At 31.2% G+C, this 22941-nt stretch overlaps 1 protein-coding gene across 1 annotated transcript in view; it reads left to right on the top strand.

Annotated features, from left to right (window-relative positions):
* LOC125077997 (cholecystokinin receptor type A-like) overlaps positions 1–22941 on the top strand; it is a 96801-nt gene that overhangs the window by 28454 nt on the left and 45406 nt on the right. Inside the window, exon 5 of the mRNA XM_047690131.1 lies at positions 2160–2342. Within this exon, the coding sequence (XP_047546087.1) occupies positions 2160–2342 (183 nt within the window). The remainder of the gene's footprint in view (positions 1–2159; positions 2343–22941) is intronic.

The following is a 22941-nucleotide window of genomic DNA, read 5'->3' as shown; positions in this document are numbered from 1 at the left end:
TTTTGTTTGTTTCTTTTTACCCTTTTTTTGTATCAATTCATTTTTTATTGTTAATTTTTTTTTTTTATGTTCTTTTGTGCAAATGTTTTGTACGGTCCCAAATAAAAGTGTTCTTTCTTTCTTTCTTTCTTTATTACACACTTATGTAAAATAACATGGAATGGATGGAAACAAACCTTTATGGCCACCTTTTTTGGGTATAATATTGTTATCACACACTAAACTTTGCTCAAAACTACCTCTTAAAACGTGAAATATTTTTATCTCGACTTATTATTCCATAGTATTGAATAGTATTTTTTATCAATCATACTAAACCTTTAAATTCACTATTGGATTTAACATCTATTATAATATTTAAATAATAGAAAATTTATTATATTTCAATTTCGATTAACAGAGCATGATTATTGTTTTAAAATGATTTAGATGAGACGAGACGAGAAATGTGTTCTTTATTGGTCTCGGTCCCATCGTGAGAGACATCTGTCAAACATTAAGAAGAGCCAGTGTCTTTTATATAGTTCCTAATATCGATAGAGTGAGGTCATCGTCCTCGTAGGATGTCAATTTATTGTCAAGATTTTCTTTGAGAATTAATTCAGATGAAACTTATTCCAAGTTTATTTCAAGTTTATTTCAAGTTGTGCTGTTATCGTGTTGTATATTTTGGTAAAATAAAAATGAAAACGTATCAAATATATCATTATGAATTTATTTATTTCAAACAATAAAATATAATTAATAATTACATTGCAATCTTATTTCGTTTTAAATCATTAGAATTCACCACGGATACATTCTGCATGCAGAAAACATACGTTGCTCGAACGTTTCATCGAATTAATAGAAGACTGAATATTATTTTTCATAGTAACCTAACTTTTTAATCTTAAAATTCAATAATATGGCAGCAGTATTTTTTTATTATTCCGTTAAATTTTGAATTTGGACTGACCAAAAGAGCCATTAAATTTCATATATTTTTTTAAACTTGCTATTCATTATAACTTTACTTTAAAAAATTATGTTGATGTGTGTGGGTCATAAACTACTATCACTAAAATAATGTGAGTGTTTTTGCTGCTACAAAGAAGTATTTCTATGTAAGCATAAAAGGTAATGTTGTATGGTCCGTGTAATTATAAAAGTCGTTAGTATCATGTAGGATAAAACATATATTTATTTTAAGATGCAGCAAAAACGAGAACGTGCAAAAATGTGAATCATTTATATTTTCAATTTAACGTGAAATTAAACGTTAAAAATATTATATTAACAACATTCATAAAATTATCAATTAGTTTTTTTTTAAACGAGAACTGTGTAAATAGCTTGTGGATACCCATCCACTTTACTGTTTTACTTCATCTTCATCCTTTATAATTGTAGATGCAAGGATGAAATTTGTTTATAAATGCTATATAACAATTCTTACAGTTAAAGCCAGTCTCGGTCCCAAATCCACACTACTAAGCGACTTACTTCATTCAAATTATAACTTTGTTATTACAAATAATATATATATATATATATATATATATATTAATCACTTGTGGTAGGGCCGTGATTGCGTCTATTATTTTCACATACTCATTAGTTCTGATAAACAAACATCAATACGGTCCACTGTGTTCCAGTTAAACCGATAATAATTGATACCGTGTAACTACAAATACGGGCACATTACACAAAGGGCACGTGGTCGGTGGCGAATTAAAGGTGTCAGTTACTAACCATGAAGGTAAAACTTCAACAGGTGGACGTTGCACGTGTGGCTTCCTACAACGTAAAACCTTCCTCTCGTAAGGAGTAAAAACAAATTAAGACTATTTTACAACAAACCATTATCAATTTTAAATTAATTTATTTTATTACGGATAAATTAAACATAATTAAAATAAATAGGAAAATCCAAACGAATTACAAAGAACAAAGAAAAGACAACCGAAGAGCTGTAAAAGATTGTGCAGCTTAGTTGAGTGCAATGTCTGTCTCGTGAATAGCAATTTTAATAAGATTTACTTGACTTATTACTAACTTTGGTTTTATTTTACAACGATAATGTTAACTTAATGTAATTGTATATTAATTGCCACCAGTCACTGTTTTTTTGCGGTTGCTTATACAAGTTCAGTATAGAAAACTTATTTTAACAGCTTACAAATGCAGAGAAGTTTGGACCGGCCTAGAGTTGGAGAGGGCGTTTAATCTGGGTCTCGATGCTGCCTTGCTGCTGGTGCCGTTTTTCATCATGTCCTTCGCGTACTCCCTCATTGTCAAGAAACTGTGGCGAGGGATGAGACATGAAATACAACACAACTTCAACTGGCAGAAACATCGTGAGTAATTTATACTTTTACTTTGAACATAAATCAGGTCAGTGAACCGTATTTAGTTGAGTAAAATAATTGGCGTTTTCATTTCGAAATCCTATCTGTCACTAGACACTATTGTTGGAAATGCTCCCTTTACACAAATGAAGAATAAAGAAAGGCTGAGAGAATTTGTGAAGGGAGAAGTACGGAGTAAAAAGGACCAATTTATTCATGAACACAAAATACACAATAATATTTTTGCCATGCTTTTTATAACACCGACTTCTATGCCGTATTGTATTGGCGTATTATTAGTACGTGGCGCGTATATAAGTTTTCTTCAATGGCAGTTCTTCGAGTTCTTCCAATAAGTAACATTTTTGATGGCTTACATTTGCCGCACTTTTGTCGATTACGTTACTTTACTTCCCACAAATGGTTTTGCGCACATTTTTTTCAAATTAAATCCTTTTTGTTGAAAAGGATTTATGACACGCAGACAAGTTTAGTAAAAGTCACGATGAGTACGAGAGTTCAAGAGAGATTATTTTTAATGATAAAGTGTTTCTGATTTTCAGTTTTTGATGAGATGATAATACGTCATCTTCAGTTATAAATTGTAGTTTCTAGTTACGTATAAATTATATTTTAGAAAATAGCTAATTTATTCTTGTTGAGCACGTTTTTTAAGTTATAGTCTGTGAGATTTATCTAAGTTATTATTTTTATAAAAAGAATAAAGTTTTTAAGTCTAAGTTTTCCGTTGAACAATTTTTATGTCTGCAAATTCACCATTAAATTATAAAAAAATGTTATAAAGAGTAAATACTGAGTTTCTTGTCGGTATTTTTTTGGTAGAATAACCACTGGTAGCTATACATTTAATTCATTAGTGATCTTACTTAAATAAATAATATTTTGATTTTGAAGAATTGGCATCATCATAATCTTCAATGTATCAAAAGATTAATTATTACCAAAATAATATTTGATATAGATGGCCAGATGAAAGGAGTTCAATCGAAAGTTTTGAAACATGAAATATTGAAGCGTTTGAAGGCAGTTTGATAAGCAATATAGACGTGTGTGTAGGGCCGAATGAAGAGCTCGTAACATAATATATATATTTTTTTTTTAATAACATTGAAGATTTATTCTGCGTCGATAAAAAATACCCATATATTTTACCGGCTCATTCCACTGTCTGATAGCAATGTTTTTATTTCTTTTATGATCTGAAAGGTATAGTGTTAGCTGTACCTTACTTAAAGGTAGACACTTGTATCTCAGTTGTCATGCTTGGCCGCGCAATGATGATATTCATTAGAGTGCTTTGTCTAGGTAATGGTGCCTTAATAACAGACGTATTATTTTGCACGACAATAAAGTTTTATTATTGATGTCAAGACCATTAATAAACAACAAATTAAAAGTGAATATCAAATTATTGTTCTATAAAATACAAATTCTCACAACTAAATAACGAAAGTCATTCTCACCTGCCAACCAATTTATGGTTGCGATTGCTACGATAATACAGAAATAATTACTTTTTAATGATAATGATGTTTTCCTGACCGATATCGATCACGGTGGCTAGTCTTAAGGGAGACCAGCCAACGCAGGATATTTTAACGAACAACTTTCCTTTAATCCGGTCTATTTATAATCTTGGAGCTAGAGACTCTCTTCGGGATGTTTTTAACAAAGTAGGAATACCCACTATTGCATCACAATATATTTACAACATTGATCACTTGGATAAAATCAGTGATAATCATTGTATGTGCACAAGAAGTAAGGATAAGCTTATAACGCAAAGTTTCCGACTCCGAAAAGTCAATAAATCATTCTTGGGGCAAAGTATCAATCCGTTTCTATAATAAAATTCCGCAGACATTTTTAACTTTGCCGTTTCATGATTTCAAATCATTTGTAAAAAATACATTCTTAAAGAAGGCATATTATTCGATACAAGATTATATAGATGATAAGAAAGCGTGGAGTTAATGCTTGTTAACTTCCAGGCAGGATATATTACATACATATATAATTTGTATTTAACTAACATGACTGTATTTTTAACTACCTACTGAGTTTCTTCGGTAGAATCAACATTCCGAACCGGGGGTAGCTTCACTTAATATAGTTTGTAAAATGACGATTCAAAAGTGCTTGTTAAAGCCTACTTGAATAAAGTATATTTTGATTGTTTGATTGATTGATAATATCTTTTTATGGGCCCGACCTAAGATTTGAATCCAGGACCTCGAGATCTGCAGCCTTATATCCAGACCAAACAGACCAACGAGGCAGGCGAGCATAATGATTTACAAACAACTCGATGCAACATTAGGTTCTAATGAAGGAATTTCTTAATGGAACTTCCCATAATGAATATAGATTGATGAAGCGATTAGTCAAGTCAACAAGCAATACCATTGATCAGTGTGGGTGATGTAACAGATAACTGAAGCGACACATCTGATGATTCTTTTATACAATAATGAAATGACTGCACAAGAACAAAGTATTATTATATACCTACATATTTAGCTTGATAGAAAATATAATTAAGGTTAAGGTTTTAATTAAACATCAGCGCAATACGACCCATACCCATGCTAAAAATGAGCATTGGTAAGCAATGGTAAGCAAGTATTTATTTACTCGCGACCGACGAACGAACGATTCGCACCTTTTTTTCACACCAGTGCGCTACCAACCTTGGGAACTAACATGTTATATCCCTTGTGACTTTAGTTACACTGGCTTGCACAAAGCCCTACCACAATGTAAAACAAAATTCTGTGATCACATTCATCAACATTACTAGCCCACTATTTAATTATGGTTTTTTTAATATGTGTGTCCAAATATAAACGACACTTGTTTCACGTAGGAACGTCGACTGTTCGGTGGACTGAGTTCTGTATGGGTATAACTCGCTGGACTAGTTGCGTGATAAATCAGACAGCACTCAGTCTATGGAGCACCGCTGGGGTATTGTTTGAAACAAGAAGTCCGTCCTCTCGCGCGTTTGCTTCAATTGTGATTAGTTGAACAATAAATCCGACCTTAAAGTTGAAACGTCCTTTTTCTTTGGAAAGGATAGTGAAAAAACAAGTTCAAGTAGAAACGGAAAACGTTCCAAACTTATTATGGGTGCATCTCGACTAGCGCCATCTATCCTTAAGAAAATTTACTACGGGTTGTTTTATGTATTGTAGGGTATATATAATACATCTTAATTCTAATTTTAAAATTTCATAAAAATGATATTGCAAAATAACTGATAATCATGCCCTTACGTATACATGAACTTGCGTAGAAAAATTTCACACTATTACCATACCTGATGTGTTTTAAGCTGTAAGGCCATCTTATAAAGTTAAATAAAAAGTATAATTTAAAAATTAAATACATGTAAAACAACATTATAATCTAACAAGGGCTGTGTTTGATAATAAACATAAAAGGACAAAATTAACTCTTCACATTAGGGGTTTTTTGTAAATCCCTTTCATTTTATTTTTATAAAAGGCTTGGCGCCTACTAGATTTATTTTCGCTTCAAAACAAATCTCCAGTCGCGCGTCTTGCGTACTTCAAACATAATTATATTCTATTACATACTCTCAATTCCATGCCACCTTAAAATTAAGAATAATGTATTATTTGTACAAAATGAGACGAAGAAGATACTCGACGGTAATGAAATTTGTATAGCAAATAATATTGTAAATTATTCTCTAGTTTACTTGGTGGTATGGCTATGTGCAAGCCCGTCTGAGAAGTTACCACACACTCATCATATATTCTAACGGATTAATGCAACTTCGTATGAATGTGCTCCAGTTTAAAAGGGTTGAGTAAGCCAGTGTAACGACAGGCACAAGGGACATAACATATTAGTTCCCAAGGTTGCTGGCGCATTCATATACGGCGCATCATTGGTATTACGAGGTATGATTAATATTTCTTACAGTAATACTGTGGCTCATTTTTATGAATTAAAAAAAAATGTATGACGTTGTAAGTCAGCGGGTATTGATATTGCTAGATTAGCCTATTCTCATAGAATCTTGTTGTATAATATTGCTTTGGTTTAAGTCTTTAGACGGAATATAAACTGTATCTGTTCGAGCTATTTACAAACTCGGAACTCAACCTCCCGTATATTTGAATTGAAAATTGAAACAGTGACGAGCGTTGGATTTACGAACTAAAAGTAAAGTTAAACATTAATAAATTTATTTATATAAGAATTATCAACATTAAGTCCTTAACTATATACAAATAAGAATTGAATACTTTATAACTCATGACCGCGTGGAATGCTGGCAAGAATGCAAGCAGCCTTTTCCCGTTGAATCGCTATTCCGATCCCCGGGGCTAAAAATGAACATCAATTCTTTGAATAAACTGACAATAAATATGTACAAGTGGGTCTCCCGCGAAACTTAATTCAATAGATATTTTAGGAACTTAGAAACTTATGACGAGTTTTTTTTTTTTTTTCATTTAATTGCAAACTGCAAGTCACTCATTTGGCTCAAAATTGATGTAAACTTTTTAAATGAAATTTTTTGTGTCAAATAGTATACTCGATAACAAACTTTAATTTTGTTTACGTTTTTATTTTATTTTTTCTTATACAGCCGTAGCACCTCTCTCTAATCGGCCAGTAACCTTTTCCGCTCTCTAAAATTAGTTCTTTATTAAATTGTTACAATTTAATAAATTGCTATCAAGAATCCTCTTTATTTTTCTGCACATCTCTGGCTGGAAGTCTTCAAAATATGACCATAACCGATTTTTTATGTGTAGCTATCGTCCCATAATGGGACTGACCTTGACCCACTGGGACAAAAATCGGCTTAAGCTATGAATATATAAGATGGGGTACAAACTTAACAGCAACTTTAAATGTATTCATTCTTGTAACATATAGATTTACAAATACTTGAAAATTAAAATTTTTATTATGTTTTTATATATTTTTTCATTTGGGCAAAATAAACAGTTAACTAAACCATTGCGATGATTGAATGGCAAATACTTTTTGTAGAGAATATCAATTACATTTTGGTTTGTTTTATATTATTGAATAAGTACATTGCTTTACTGCAATAAAATCGGTATTTATTTTTAATAAATTTAAGATTATTCTTACATCATATGTTTTAATTTAGTTTCGTATTTGCTTGTTTAATATCAATCAATGATTCTGAGGGAAATAACGTAGCGCAAAATAAAATTAAATGCCTCCAAAAATAAAAATAAAATCAGTTAAAAGTGATAACGGTTTTGGTATTTTATTAAAAGCTTTTCTATGTATTCGTACAACAAAACTGTGTCAAAATTCAGGTTTAATTCTAGTTCCGTCAGTTTCTGAATCAAATTAAATCAATTTTATTCAAATAAACTTCATAATTAAGCGATTTTGAATCGTCAATATTTAAACACTACCACCGTTTCGGAAAGCCTCCAGCGACAAGAAACGCAAGAAACTCGGATAGTTGCTCTTTTCGAATAAATAGATTTACATTGCTGTTTTTTTATGTGTGATGGAATCCGAGCCTTAATCCAGGCATTTTTTTTTCTTCTAAAAGTATTCTTTTAATTAATAATATGATTTATGTATTAATTTAGTCTTAATAAACTTTTTAATTATTTTTTTAAATGGTAAATTGATTATATTTCCCTGTTTCACATTATATATGAGTATACCATTACCCAAAAACATTCTCTGTACCGTATGCAAACGGAAAGTAGGTGTTACAAGTTTATTCTTATTTCTTGTATTAAAAGTATGTATCTATGTCAGCTTTTATGGAATATTTATGTATATTCTTCTGTATATTCATTACATTATCATAAATTTATTATGAAACAGCCGTTAATACACCTATTTCTTTAAATTTTTCGCGTAATGATGTCCTAGAGCTAATTTTGTACATAGTTCGGATAGCTCTTTTCTCCAGAATAAATATTATTTCAATATCTGCTGCTTTACCCTATACCAAACTAGTCTGGCAGTACTTATGTCCGTGAGTTTTCGAATTGTTTTTATTGCATAAATGGCACTACTTAGTTTCCCTGCTAGGGCATACAAATGGGTGCCCCACTGAAGTTTGGAGTCAAGGGTAATCCCTAGAGAAACCTTCAACTCAACAAACTCAAGTCTTTCACAATTCAAAATAACCGCAGAAGAACTTGACTTAACATTTGGCAGAGAAAACAAAAGAAGTTTACACTTTTTTGCATTTAGGAAATGAATTTTAGGAATTAGGAAATTAATATCATGACTAACGCGATCGAAAGCTTTTGATAAGTCACAAAACACTGCAATAGAATTTTGTGACTTCTCCCACGCATTATAAATGTACTCAATAAATGCTGTATCGGCATCAGTAGCCGAACGACCTTTTGTGAAACCGAACTGTTGAGAAAGCTATAGCTTTTATTCGAGTTGAAGTATAATAAAAATTGATAAAGCATAATTTTTTGAAAAATTGTACTTAATACTGGCAAAATAGAGATTGGTCTAATTAGTATAATTGTTTGGGTCATTTTTATCACCAGACTTAAATAATGAAATTACTTTACTTAATTTTAATATATCTGGAAAAAAACCCGATTGTAAATATTTATTAAAGATGACAGCTAAATAAAAAGTCAACAATTACGTTGTTAATTGTAACTAGATACTTAATAGATACTTGATAGGTAGGTTTTTTTTAAATTGAATGTTTAAAAATCTTTAATACATAGTACGGAGTTATATTCTCAAAAGAAAATTCTACCTTATTCTTGGGAACGTAACATTTAAGGCGTCATTGGGTGACGCATTAAGTCCTTTAGTAGTATTCACTGGAATACTAGAGAAATATTCTTCGAATTCGCTGGGCACATCTAAATCCTCACCTCCAATATTCCCTTTTATATTAAGGGATAATTGCCCTGCAGCAAACTTCATTCTGCCTGTCTCCGAACTTATAATATCCCAATTAGTTTTTATTTTATTTTTAGATTTTAAAATTCTACGTTTTATATGCAAAGAACGAGCTGTTTGACAAACGTGCTTAAATCAATAATCAATATAACAAAATCATATAAATATTTTTTTAACTAATGTGTATACAAAGTAGATTGTTAATTATTATAATTACTAACTTTCTGTCCCGGTTTCACACGGGTACAAAAAAAATCAATTACATTGAAAATCCTTAAAAGGCTTTTCTCTAATATGCAGGTATATCATACATACAAACGTAAGATATTTTATACTACGTAGAGATAATAATTTGAGACTGGCGTCAGGTGAAATGTATGTTTACATAGATACTCTTCAACCTTTTCTTTTAAATTCTCTAACTATTTACTAACAACTACCCGTTATTAGCCGAGATGCTTTAGTGGCTAGAACGCGTGCTTCTCAACCGATATGTCTGCGTGTTGAAACACGGTCAAAAACAACTGAATGTAAGCTTAACAACGCTTCGTGTTTATTTATTAATTGTATTTTTTTCTTTCTATATATATTTGTACTGTGTGCGTTTCTAAACAATTAATCCGAGTTAAGAAACTTTTCTGAGTCGTTGGCAGTAAGCGCTTAAGGCACGGCTTCTAGCACACTATTATACTAATTAACACTACTATATGCCTATGTAATGCGGCATAATACCTAGGCACTACATAGCTGCATTGACATTATCATTTTATATTAATAATCATAGAATTAAATAAAACGGAAATATATTTCCGTTTTATTTTTGTTATTCTCTGCCGATTTCGAAGCCAAAATCTTCCGTTAACATTATCAAGTTCTAACCACTTACGCATCTCAACTCCAAATAATGAAAAGTAAAGTAAGTGACAAAATTGTATGTTTGGAAAATGAGGTTTACTATCTTAACATTAAACCCCATTTCCGAAAAATATCACTTCGGCGCTTACGACTTTCTTCCTTTCCAATGACAATATTTATTGTTAACATTTACTGTTCTTTTTATAATAAAACAAAACATACACAAGTACAATAGGCTTACCTTTAATTTATTTCATTATCAAAGCACCAAACGAACTGAGGACTAACACTCAGCCCTTTTAAAGTCTCTAACTCTACTTACAATTATAATTTGACGACCCTTATTGATATCTTAAATTTTAATAAATATAGTCAAATCAAAACCATATTTATGTACAATATATCTTTCTTATTTTTACATAGCTTACAGTGTGTACCAGTTTATAAGGAACGGTATCAGCTTTCAAACACAATAAATATCACCAAAATCGTTTTGTACTTAAGCATGATTCTCGAGAGAACAAAGATTAAACAGTTTGAGTATAGTAAAGATATTATAAAACATAGTTCCCCACGGCGTCTGGCTGAAGGCAATAAACTCAAAAAAGGATTTAAATGGTCTTTAATAATGAACGAAGTGATTCTCGGGGAAGTTTCATTTGTATAATTCATTATTGTTTTGAGGCAAAACGCTAAAATATGACGACGAATCTTGAAGTTGTTTATAAAATTCATGACGATTGGAATCTTTACTGGTGTGCGCAGTATGAATTTATAGTTATGTGTATTACTATATAAACCTTTTATATGATCTTTATTCTATCCCAAGAAATCGGAACGGATAACCAGTTCATATTAAAGTATTACGTTTTTAGCAAAAAAGCACTGAATCGATTAAAGTGTAATTCTATGTATAGAAATCTTAAATCTTGGAAAATAAGGTAACCTAAATATTTTATATATAAATAACATAAAGCATTTATTCTAATTGAAGTCGTAAGTTAAAGGTACGAAAAAATTCACCTTACTCTTACATAGTTAAATTTAAGAAAGTAGATACATACATATATATACATATTCTAAAATTTAAGAACGTTATTCCATATTTATAATAACATTTTTGTAATATTATATATGAATTATATATAACAAGTTGCTCGTCCTGACGTCATACAGATAAAATTCGTACAATGCAATATTCTTTAAAGTGACAATTTCCGAAAATCCTTTCTTATCAGATACTTACGTTATTAAAAAACCTATGTTCGAAATTAAAGTTTTCCAGACTCAGTACAGTTTTATGTGAAATACATTTACATACATATGAAAAATAATTATTTTCTTTGTGCCAATATCACCTATTTAAATCGAAATTAAAAGTAAATAGTTAACAATAAATAGTCACGTGGAATGGTCACTAGAAGGCTAGCAGCATTTTTCCGCTGTATCGGAATTCCGATTATCGATGAGAAAAATGTACCACGCTTCCTGTTACCGGTGGAGGCAATAAGGCGAGTTCAAATGCGGACACTAAGGTGTTTAAAGGTATTGCAAATAAAATTAAACTATCGATTATTCATTCGTTTTATCAAATATTGGTCGTTCAATATGCCTGTGTTACGAGAGCTAGCTACGTTTCAGAGAAATAATTTTAGGTCAGCTGGTTCTGATATATTTCTCTTCTTGTCAAAGGTTTGTGGTTGGGAAACGCCATTCTGTCTGCTGGGATCAGTTGCGTTTACTGCGCAATCCATTTGTAATAGTACAAATTACGAACTTTAAAATATTTTTTTGTCGAATTTTAATTGTATCGTAATTTTTATTTCCATTTAGGAATACAAAGTTAAATTACCAGACCAATTTTGCTATTTCTAATTTCGTGCCAGACACTATTATAATCATTACAATAATATATATTTACGAATAGTTTTATTAAAGTAGAAATTTTAATATTATAATGATGCTATCAAAGACACTAAAAAGAATTTACGAGACAAAAATACCATTGTCTAAAAGGAGCCGATTTATCTCGAGTAAATAGTCCGGACAAAATAGATATTTTAATCTACACTAATACGCAGAGAGCTGAAAATCGGTACAGATCCTAAGTATCCTGTAAAAACAAATTACAAAAGAACACCACCTACATCTTACATCGGTTAAATAAAATATTCAATGTTAAAGGTCAAAAGTATTGGTTTTATGCATTTTTCTTGCAAACTTGTGACTATGATGACCTTCTTGTTCGTGTAGTGTGTACGCCGGTTTTCATGGGTACACCAATCCGAGGTCCCGGGTTCGATTAAAGGCCGAGACGATGTAGAAAAAGTTAATTAGTTTTCTATGTTGTCTTGGGTCTGGGTGTTTGTGGTACCGTCGTTACTTCTGATTTTCCATAACACAAGTACTTTAGCTACTTACATTGGGATCAGAGTAATGTATGTGATGTTGTCCAATATTTATTTATTTATTTACTATCGTAAAAATACATTAAGCGTAGATTGTAGATCTAGCAATTATTTACAAACAGTGTTCACTTACTTTTTTTCTTAAATATTATCATTTGAGACATTGAATGACCTGGTCACCTACGTCCATGTATGTACATGTCATATATACAGGCCATCCGGTAAATAATGGATACTCGTGCACTTGTAAACTACAAGGAATTATACTTCAGTTAATTAATGTCCTCATTTATTAAATTTAAAGCAACTTCGCAACGTAGATTCTATCGAAATAACCATTATGCATCCATTAAATGTATCCATCCCAAATGAAAATAAACTCTGTATCTAAGGTATTTAAACACAATCTTGTATAAAATAATAGCCACTATTATTTTACGTGTTAGTAAGTACTGTAACATTCGTTCAAATTCATATCTTAATATTTATAATTGCTGTAAAACTGGTTATAATACTGCGAAAAAAAAAACTTTTGAGGACTCCATATTTCCTCAAACATTCAAAACATAGTTCATTATTTAGTACATTGGATTAATTAATTTAATAAGTATTATGATTACATTTTTACTTAATGATAAGTGGTCACTATTGTCCATAGACATTGGCGGCGTCAGAAAATTTAATCATTCCTTACATCTCAAACGCAACACCTATCTTGGGAACTAAGTTATCATGTTCCTTGTGCCTGTAGTTACACTGCTCACTCACCTTTAAAACCGGAATACAACAATACAAAGTATTACTTCTTGGCGGTAGAATATATGATAGGTATCTATCCAGACGGGCTTGCGCAAAGCCCTACCACCAAGAAAATTAAGTTTCAAGAAAAATAGCCAACATAATATATAACTATATATATTCATCTTACAACTGTACAGACAGTTGAACAGTAGACAGTACACAAAACAAGATACTTATGTAAAATTGTGATGATATTTCAGGCAACCATATTATTTTAAAATTGCAATGCGTCTTCGTATCGTACGTTGAATATGAAAGTAAAACATTTATCATTTCCATCGAGAAGGTTTCAATGTATTGAAATAATACTGCGATATAATATAAAATGGAGTTCAAATAAAATTTTATTACCTCTCTATGTTATATTTATTTATCTTTAAACACACAAACCTGTTACAGATTTATTATAATCTATTATAAAAAAGTATTGTACTGGATTCAACCTTACGCACCTCCTGGACCCTTAAAAATGCCGCATCATTGTCAAATTTTTCGAGACACTTTTCTAAATAAATAAAATTACTCATTCATAGAAAATGTACTAAATATTTTTTAACTATTCATATTTTTTAAGGATTTTCGATAAGGTTAAGAACTTTTTTATTTTTTTTTCGCGTCCTTATTTTGGTGCTCCTGCAAATAATCTGAGCTCTGCGCTGACTCAGTTATAAAAGTAGTAATATGGAGACCGATAAAAGTAGTTAATAAAAAAAAAATTTAAGAAAAGCTTTCTATAAGCTTGATAGCAAAATTTCTTTGCTATTGACAGTTCAGGAGTTTCTTCGTTTGGAGCGAATCATGTCTATACAATCAGATCAAACTTAAAACAAAATATATTTATATCAGAACTGAACTAACATGCACAATTTTAATACGGTAGAATACAATTTATTGGTTCAAAATCAGCTTGCAAGATTTGCCTTCAAAACAATCTAACAAACATTGTAAGCTATTGAGAAGTTTGGAAAATAGGAATATAATATAACGTACGCTAAGTAATTTTATAAGAGCATATAAACTGTATTATCCGAATTGTTTCTGAACATATTCTTCAGTCTGCTGAGAAAGAAATTTAGTAGCCGTAATAAACGTCTGAATATTTTTACATAGATTTCGCATTTTCGAGAATAGTCATAAGAGAATGGATTTATAGCTTAAATAGGAAAATTGGGATTCTTATAATATTTTCCAGTCACTTTCATGAATCGAAACATCTACATATTCAACCCCATAATACGCCGAACGATTTGTGTATGGAATTGGTGTAATTCCTATTGTTTACTGTTACCATTGTCTACATAAACAATGCACGTGTTTATGTAGACAATCATAAGATTGTAGTTTAATTGTCATTTTTGAATTATTGTTTGTTTGCTACGGGGACATTGTATTCAATTAAAATATATTGGATTGGGTAATTTTAATAGCTTGTAACTTTATTTAATATCCCTCGCTTTCAATTAATGGGAATACTTTGCTAATTGCTTGTCAAACACTTTCGAAATTTTATAATAAATTGTTAATTTTTTTTCCGAAGCCCTCGTTTTTTGATAGGAAAGTCAGAAGTTTTTTTTTAAAAAAAAACGATGCAAAATAACTTCCACTTAAGAGGTGGAAATATATAGATAGGTCGTAGTGTATATCGATTGGTCGCTCAACTTGCTATATTTGACGACAAACATGCCCCGAAGAAACCTTACATCCCCAATCTCCTGTAATGAGAAAGATATCACACATCCAACACAACATTTCGTTCACCGACTTATTACGTTAACAAACGATAAAAATGTTTAAAAATATATTCTGCATAAAAAGCTCATGGTTCCTTTAGTATTACGTTACGTATCATTCCAATTAAAATCTTGTTATAGAAAACTAATACTCTATTCCAATGGGAATAGGAGAAAACATAAATAAACAGCTTTGACCTTGAATTGACATGACATTTGAGCTACACTAGTGAGGAGAAAATTATTGAGTGAATGGGTAATGAATGCTAAGGTACGATATATTTGATTAACCAATCAATTATCAATAAAAGTAATTTTATGTTATTTTTTAAATAAATTTTATATAAATTGCTGGTAAGGAACATATTAAAATTTTTAGGTAGCTGCATTTTTAGTCTTAAATAAAAATTGGGTCGTTAGTTTTGATTTGGGTCGTGGTGATTCGCAAATAGCCTTATTAACTTATAAAGAGGTAGTTATTTTCATTGATAAGTCATAGAAACACACTCACTATTTTATTTATATTAATAGATTATTCTTCTCACATTAATAAAAAGAAACATTGTATGTTTCAATAATAAAGTGGCATTTTCAAGACATAATATGAGGTTTTGAATAAATAAAAATTTAAATATATTTCGAAGAAAACTCTTACTCTTATATCTAAAACGACTATGAATATTTTTTGAAAAAAAACAAAATCAAATTAAAAGTAACGACTTATCTTAATCTTCAAACTCAAAAAGTAATGATCGATCAGCGTAGTCCGTGTTGAAGGCAAATCAAAAGGCAAAAGCAAAAGGTCGTAAATAAGTACTAAATTGGTTACAACGTCAATTCGTTTAAACAAAGCCAGGTCGTAATAAAAAAACTTTTGATAATTCCGAATAAGCAACCGTGCACATGATACGAAAAATCAGAGACGAATGTTTTATTTTCAAAACTATAAATTAAGTGTTGCTTTGCATAAAACTGATCAATATTTTGAGATCTATTAATTTCTTTAAAATTAATTAATTCTTTAAAAATTTTTGTCGATACCTTACTATATAAAATAATACTTTTTTTTACGAACATCAGGAAACTTTCTAAATTTTTTACAAATATTTAATATTCTATATTATTATAACCAATAAAATAAATATATAATAAAAAACAAAACTAAAATAATATATTTTGTATCCGTATAAATTTATTCATTTTCCATTCGTTTAGCGAACATCCTTAGTGAGGCCTCCATTTTAAATGATCGTTCATTGAAAAATTGCGTTTTGAATGACGTCAAAACTGTTTCCGTTACTTTAGAAGTAAAATTAAAGTGTATTTACGTAGTTAAGTGAAATATTGTTGTATTACAAATGAAGATATATTAATCAAGAACTGTTTGTTGTAAATCATATAGCGGAGTTATCAACAAAACACTTGTGATATTGAAAAGTGGGGTTTGTTATGGTATTTTCCCATTCACATTGGAATAGAATATAAGAAATGCTAATAATAACAAATTCAGAGGGCACTTTTTGTAATTATTTCTATAACCTCTAATTATTGTTATTGTAAGGAAAAGGAAACGTATGAATGATGTAAGTTAACGTATACACATATATTTGTAAGTAATTCCTGTATTATATAATGTAACTCAAATTAATTTTGTTTTCGTATATCCACTCTTTAAATTACGACTGAGGAATAAATTTAATAACAGTATCGTTCATTAAATTAAATATTAACGGCCTTACTTATAAACCTCTTTAAGAGGATATTTATTTTATCAGATTTGTTCTTTCTGTCGTAGTTGATTTCACAATCGTAAGAAATAAACGCAGAATTGTTAAACTAATGACCCTCTCAGCAATATTTATAAAGCCGTGAGTAATTTATCGCTAACACCACAAGCAATGCGAGCGTGAATTTATGTAATTTTCCAATAACAATATCCGTCCAAGCGGAAACTATATCTTACCAGCATCTTAAACGATTTTCTGATTACCTCAGAAACTAATATTACTTTCATTCCTGTTTACTAAGGCAAAATACAAGTAAATAAACAAATTATAATAGCATAGCTGTTACGATTAAATTAGGTAATGTGAACACCCAGTGAGGAAATACTCGAAGGAAATACTGTAAAAGAGGTCAGGAAAATAGACTGCGAAATATACGATCAAAACATAAAGTAGCAATCTCACGTTCTACAATATTTACAATATAAAATGACAAAGACTGAAAATGACAATCGGTAATACATCGACGAAAATAAAAATCCAATTTTTCTATTCCCATTATAGCTTTTGTTCATTTATTTTTGATTTAGGGAATATTCCACGAATTAAATATGAATATTGTAAAATGAACTAAGTTGTAGGGCTTCGTGCAAGCACCTCTTAGTAGTAAGTAGTTACCACCCAATCAGATATTCCACCTGCCAAACAGCAATAAGAAGGCAGGGTAAGTATTTTGGTTAATATTTCTTACAGCGCCAATATGTCGCCCATATATATAATTTAAATCTCTAGTTCTGATATTATAAATATCGGCAACAGCTGTCTTTCCAGAGTGAGAAAAGAGAAAGAACAGTTTCAATATGTGTAAGGGAATGACTAATGGACTTGTGATCAGAGATTTAAAGTCATTTCCAAAAATACTAAGTATAATTACCAAGATTTTTACCAGCGTTCCTTTGTGTAATTTTTGCAACTTAAAAAAATATAATATATGTATTTACTTGGTGGTAGGGCTTTGTGCGTGCCCGTCTGGGTAGGTACCACCCACTCAACAGATATTCTACAGCCAAACAGCAGTACTCAGTATTGTTGTGTTCCGGTTTGAAGGGTGAGTGAGCCAGTGTAACTACAGGCACAAGAGACATAACATCTTAGTTCCCAAGGTTGGTGGCGCATTGGTGATGTAAGGAATGGTTAATATTTCTTACAGCAGCATTGTCTATGGGCGGTGATGACCACTTACCATCAGGTGGCCAATTTGCTCGTCCACCTACCGATAAAAAAAAAAAAATTGTTATATGCCAGTTCTGAACCATATGGAATTTTACATCGTTATAATAACACTGTTTTTATTTTCTATTTTATTTAAAAAGTGTATATCTAAGTATATCTTATATGAATCGTATTGTATTGTTTTACAATATTGCAAATACCTTTAGCATAATATAAATAGTAGTTTTACTTCAAAGAAAAAAAATAAAAGTATCACACAAAGAACAGACACTAAATAATATTATAATAATAAAGAAATTCCTTCATCCTTGTCTAGACACTTATCAAAAGAGATTAAATCGTAAGACAATTTCGTCATCTGTCGGTATTTTATAAGGCAAAAAATATGTAAAAAAAAAAAAACAAAGTTCGTTCCTATCGATGAAATATATAAAGAAAGCATTTCTCTTATAAAAAAGCAGAACACAATGTCGTTGGATATTATTCCGGGTTGGCGTAAGAATGTGACGAATTTTTTTGGCGAGAGAATTTCAATAACAGCTTGAATCAGGAAATATGCAATGATTATTCGACCGAGCTTGGAAAGCAGACTTAATCCTGCGAATGATATTACCTGTAGTTTCAAACTGCCATCTCATTGGATTATGAGATTGCACACGTTCTTGCACACATATTATATATTTCTTGTAATTTCCTGCCATAGACGAAAATGGGACGCTGCAACCGAAACTGGTTAGATCTAATTCAATCTCAGTATAATGAACCGCGGCTTCACTCGCGGAGCAGGAGTTTGGTAACTATTTTCTATACCGCGAATTTATCGTGGACGCAAAATTTCTTAATGATAAGTTAAAAAATATCATATCATAAAACATATCAGAATAGAATAACATTTGTCTTAAAACATGAATCGTTTCCCAAATAACGAAAGAAAGTCTCTATAACAATCTATTAATGTTTCGATACAATTTTATAGGAGATTATAAAATAAATCGCACGATAAAGTGAAATTTTTACTTCAAAGCGATCGAAGTTGTAAGACAATAAGTTTTTAAATAATAAATAGAAACTTTAGTACTGATATATAATATTTAAAAGTAAATGAATGCCATGCATTGTCTTTTCAAATGTGTCTAATTTTATTCGTAATAAGACCATAATTCAATGGTGTTTCTTATTTATTAATATTATTTTATTACGAATAAAATAATGTCAACATCAGCAGAATATTCTATGCCATCTTATATATCTACCATGTCAATATATCTTCGTCCTGAAACTTTTAATGTCGAGCCTGATACGGCGTCTGCAGATTTGCGATGGTCACACTGGCGGTATACACTCATAAATTTTATCCCAGAAGAGGCTTGTAACGAAACTGATAAAATGAAACTCAAACTATTGATAAATCATTTATCTCCTACCGTGTATCCTATATACGCGATAATAAATCCTACAAGCATGCCTTATCGTTATTAGATCACACATATTTAAAGTCTAAAAATGAGATTTTTGCTCGATATACTCTAGTTGCTTGAAAATAAAGACAGGAAGAAACTATTGCAGAATACGTACGCGCACTGAAATTATCAACACATAATTGTAATTTTAAAGCCACGACTCCTGAAGAATATGAGAGTGAATTCATTCGTGACGCGTTTGTTGCTGGGATCACATCCCAAATAATACGACAGAGACTCTTAGAAAACACTACCTTAAGTTTAGAATAGGCTCTAAATCAAGCGATTGCTTTAGAAACTGTCGAACGAAATTCTCAAGTCCTTATAAATAATCATTCTTTTAATCTAAACGCTCTTTCTAAGCAGGAACAAGAAACGCCAACTCAACAAAACTTAGCTGTAGCAAATTATCGAAGAAAGAAACATTGCTTCTTTTGTAGTGGAAGCATTCATCCACGATTTAAGTGTCTTGCTCGTAATGCCATCTGCCAACTTTGCTCCAAAACAAGTCATTTCGCCAAAGTCTGCCGTAGTAACATAGAAACACTTAACAACGTTGAAAACGAAGATGCACCTGTCGAAGTTGCTATGATTTCTGCCGCCTCACCTTCTGGTTTAAAAGAGCTACGGTATCAGTAACAATTAACGATTACAAAGCCAATGCCTGACAAGATATCCAACAAAACGATTGGCGAAAAAAAAAATTACTCCTTTGCAGTGGTATAGCGGCCATAGGGAACTGTCGGAAAAGTATGTCAAGGTGATTTTTGTGGACGGCTACTCGACGATGATTAGCTATGCAAAAATTAGCCTGATACAAATGGTTGAATTGTTTTATTTAAATTAATGTATTCGCGTCGGTATGGCGGGCTATAAGTCACACCCGAGAAGTATGGCATTACGCTATCGCCTACTTCTTTTTTTTTCGACTATCTGAAAATACAAGCATTTTTGTGGAACAAATCGTTCGACATTCGTTATTTATCCGGAGCGTTCGTTTAACGCCCACGCGATTGGGCCGCCGGTGCGAGCGCTATGACCATCATTTTCCTTTTTGCCTTTACGTAATTAGACCCCTGAAGAACCGCCATACTGGTACAAATGACCTAGAATTTTGTATCATCATCTCCGGGTCTAAGATCACTTATTGGTAATAAGCATTTTCCTTTAAACCTCTCTCTTTAAAACTCTTTAAAGTCAGATGTTTATAAATCTACTTTGGTAGTAGTCGACGAAAATGCAACATTTATGGTAGAAAAAGATGCATCAGAATTTGCCATTGCTTCCACACTCTCTCAAAACGGTCGTCCGGTTGCCATTTCTCGCGAACTTTAACTGACTCTGAGTGCAAACAATCTTCTATAGAAAAGGAGGCAAGTGCTATCGTTGAATCTCTGCGTAAATGGCGGTATTATTAAAGGATAGACATTTCTTGCGTTTAACTGATCAACAGTCTATAGTATTCATGTTCAATCAAAAACATTAAAATAAAATATGTATAAAATAAAACTGCAAAAAATTGAAAAATGGAGACTTGAACTTTACAGTTTTAAATTTGAAATTATTTATCGACCTGGTAAGGATAATACGGTTGCTGACACTCTATCAAGAGTATGTGCTCATGTTAATTTTGATAATAGTCAGTTTAAAGAAATTCAATGTACAAGTAACAAGATTAGCACACTGGTTAAGAACGAAAAATTTTCCATACTCTATTAATGACATAAAAATTATAACTACTTCTTGTAGAGCTGAAATCAAGCCTCATTTTAATAAAAATAAATATGAACTCATTAAAGCTACTTCTTAATTTGAACGATTGAAATGTTTAAAGGATCTTTTCTTTATGTTTGGCACTCCGCTTTATGTACACTCACACAGAGGAGCGACATTTATGTCTGAACAATTGAAGCAATTTCTTTACTCTCTTGGGATAGGTTGTTATCGAACAACTCCATATAATCCCCAAGGGATTGGACAAGTTGAAAGACTTGATGGAATTCTTTGGAGAAACATACAATTATACCTCCAATCAAAGATATGGAGATATCAGATTGGGAAAAAGCTTTACCTGTGGCTTTACACTCCATCAAGTCACTTTTATGTACTAGTACTAATGTAACTCCTCATGAAAGAATGTTCAACCATGCACGAAGAACTTCAAGCGGCGAATCATTTCCTTCTTCGATTTTAAATCCAAGACCTGTTTTAATGAAAAAGAACGTGAGAGCTACTAAGTACGATCCTATAGTTGAAGAGGTAGAGTTACTCCAGCCCAACTCGCAATATTCGTATGTTACATTGCCAGACGGAAGAGAAACTACAATTTCTAACAGACAATTGGCTCCACTACCAAAAAATTTAGAAAATTGTAATGAAAACCATGAAATCCAAAATTCTGAAAATATTCAAGATGAAAATCCTATTCCTAATATATGTTGAATACAATCAACCCCGTGAACTCCCTTCCACGACTTCGTCATTCACAGAACGTTTTTCGACACAGCAGCGAAGAATGCCGAACTATTTAAACGATTACGTTATGTCTTAAGGGAGGGGATGAACGACATATAATATTTAAAAGTAAATGAATGTCATGTATTGTCTTTTCAAATGTGTCTAATTTTATTCGCAATAATACCATAATTCAATGGTGTTTCTTATTTATGTATATCAAGTACCTCTTAAAATAATAAAACCTAACAGTTTTTATAATTAATTTATTTTTTACGTAATTTTTTGTTATATCGTAGAATAATGAAGACCGAGTACCCAATATAAACATAGTTTTAGTTATGTTCAGCAATCAGCTTGGTGTATCAATAGCTGTCGTACCAAGTAGCGGATATTCGGTAATATTTCGTTGTCAACTTCTAATAATCGGGACTGTTACCCGGAACTTCTCGAGAGAAAATACCAATAAAGTTATATTGGACCACCCTAGTAGCTAGACCAACGAGGCAATTATAATATTAAACAAGGAAACCACAGACGTGATTAATTAGAGCTTAATTTTGCAATTCACGGTAAACAAATGAGAATTCCCATGATATACCCTCTCCGAATCAGGTGATTCTAAAACTCATATTTCGATTGCAAATGTGGAATTTGTAATGAAAACTCTATTTGGTATTCAGAAACTCGAAATACGTATAAATCAACACCAACGCCACTTAGTAAGGTTGTAAGTAATACGAACTAATTTTTAGTGAGAACTGTATTATTTGACATTAATTGGCATTCTATAACTCGATTTCGAAATTTAAAAATTAAACTAACCTCGACTTAATACGTCAAATTAAAAGTTCATTAAATGTGGCGGAAGGCTCTAGTGAAACTGTAAATCTATGGGATCTATAGGACCAAATAAAGCTATCTTGGCATGATATTATCACTCGGAAAAAGAGTTTTCCTAATGTATGTAAGTAAACATAAGTAAGTAAATTTTACTTTCA

The sequence above is a fragment of the Vanessa atalanta genome, chromosome 4, assembly GCF_905147765.1.
Source record: "Vanessa atalanta chromosome 4, ilVanAtal1.2, whole genome shotgun sequence".
Lineage (NCBI taxonomy): Eukaryota > Metazoa > Arthropoda > Insecta > Lepidoptera > Nymphalidae > Vanessa > Vanessa atalanta.
The sequence above is the reverse complement of the archived record's forward strand: the minus strand, read 5'-3'. Positions and strand labels throughout refer to the sequence as shown.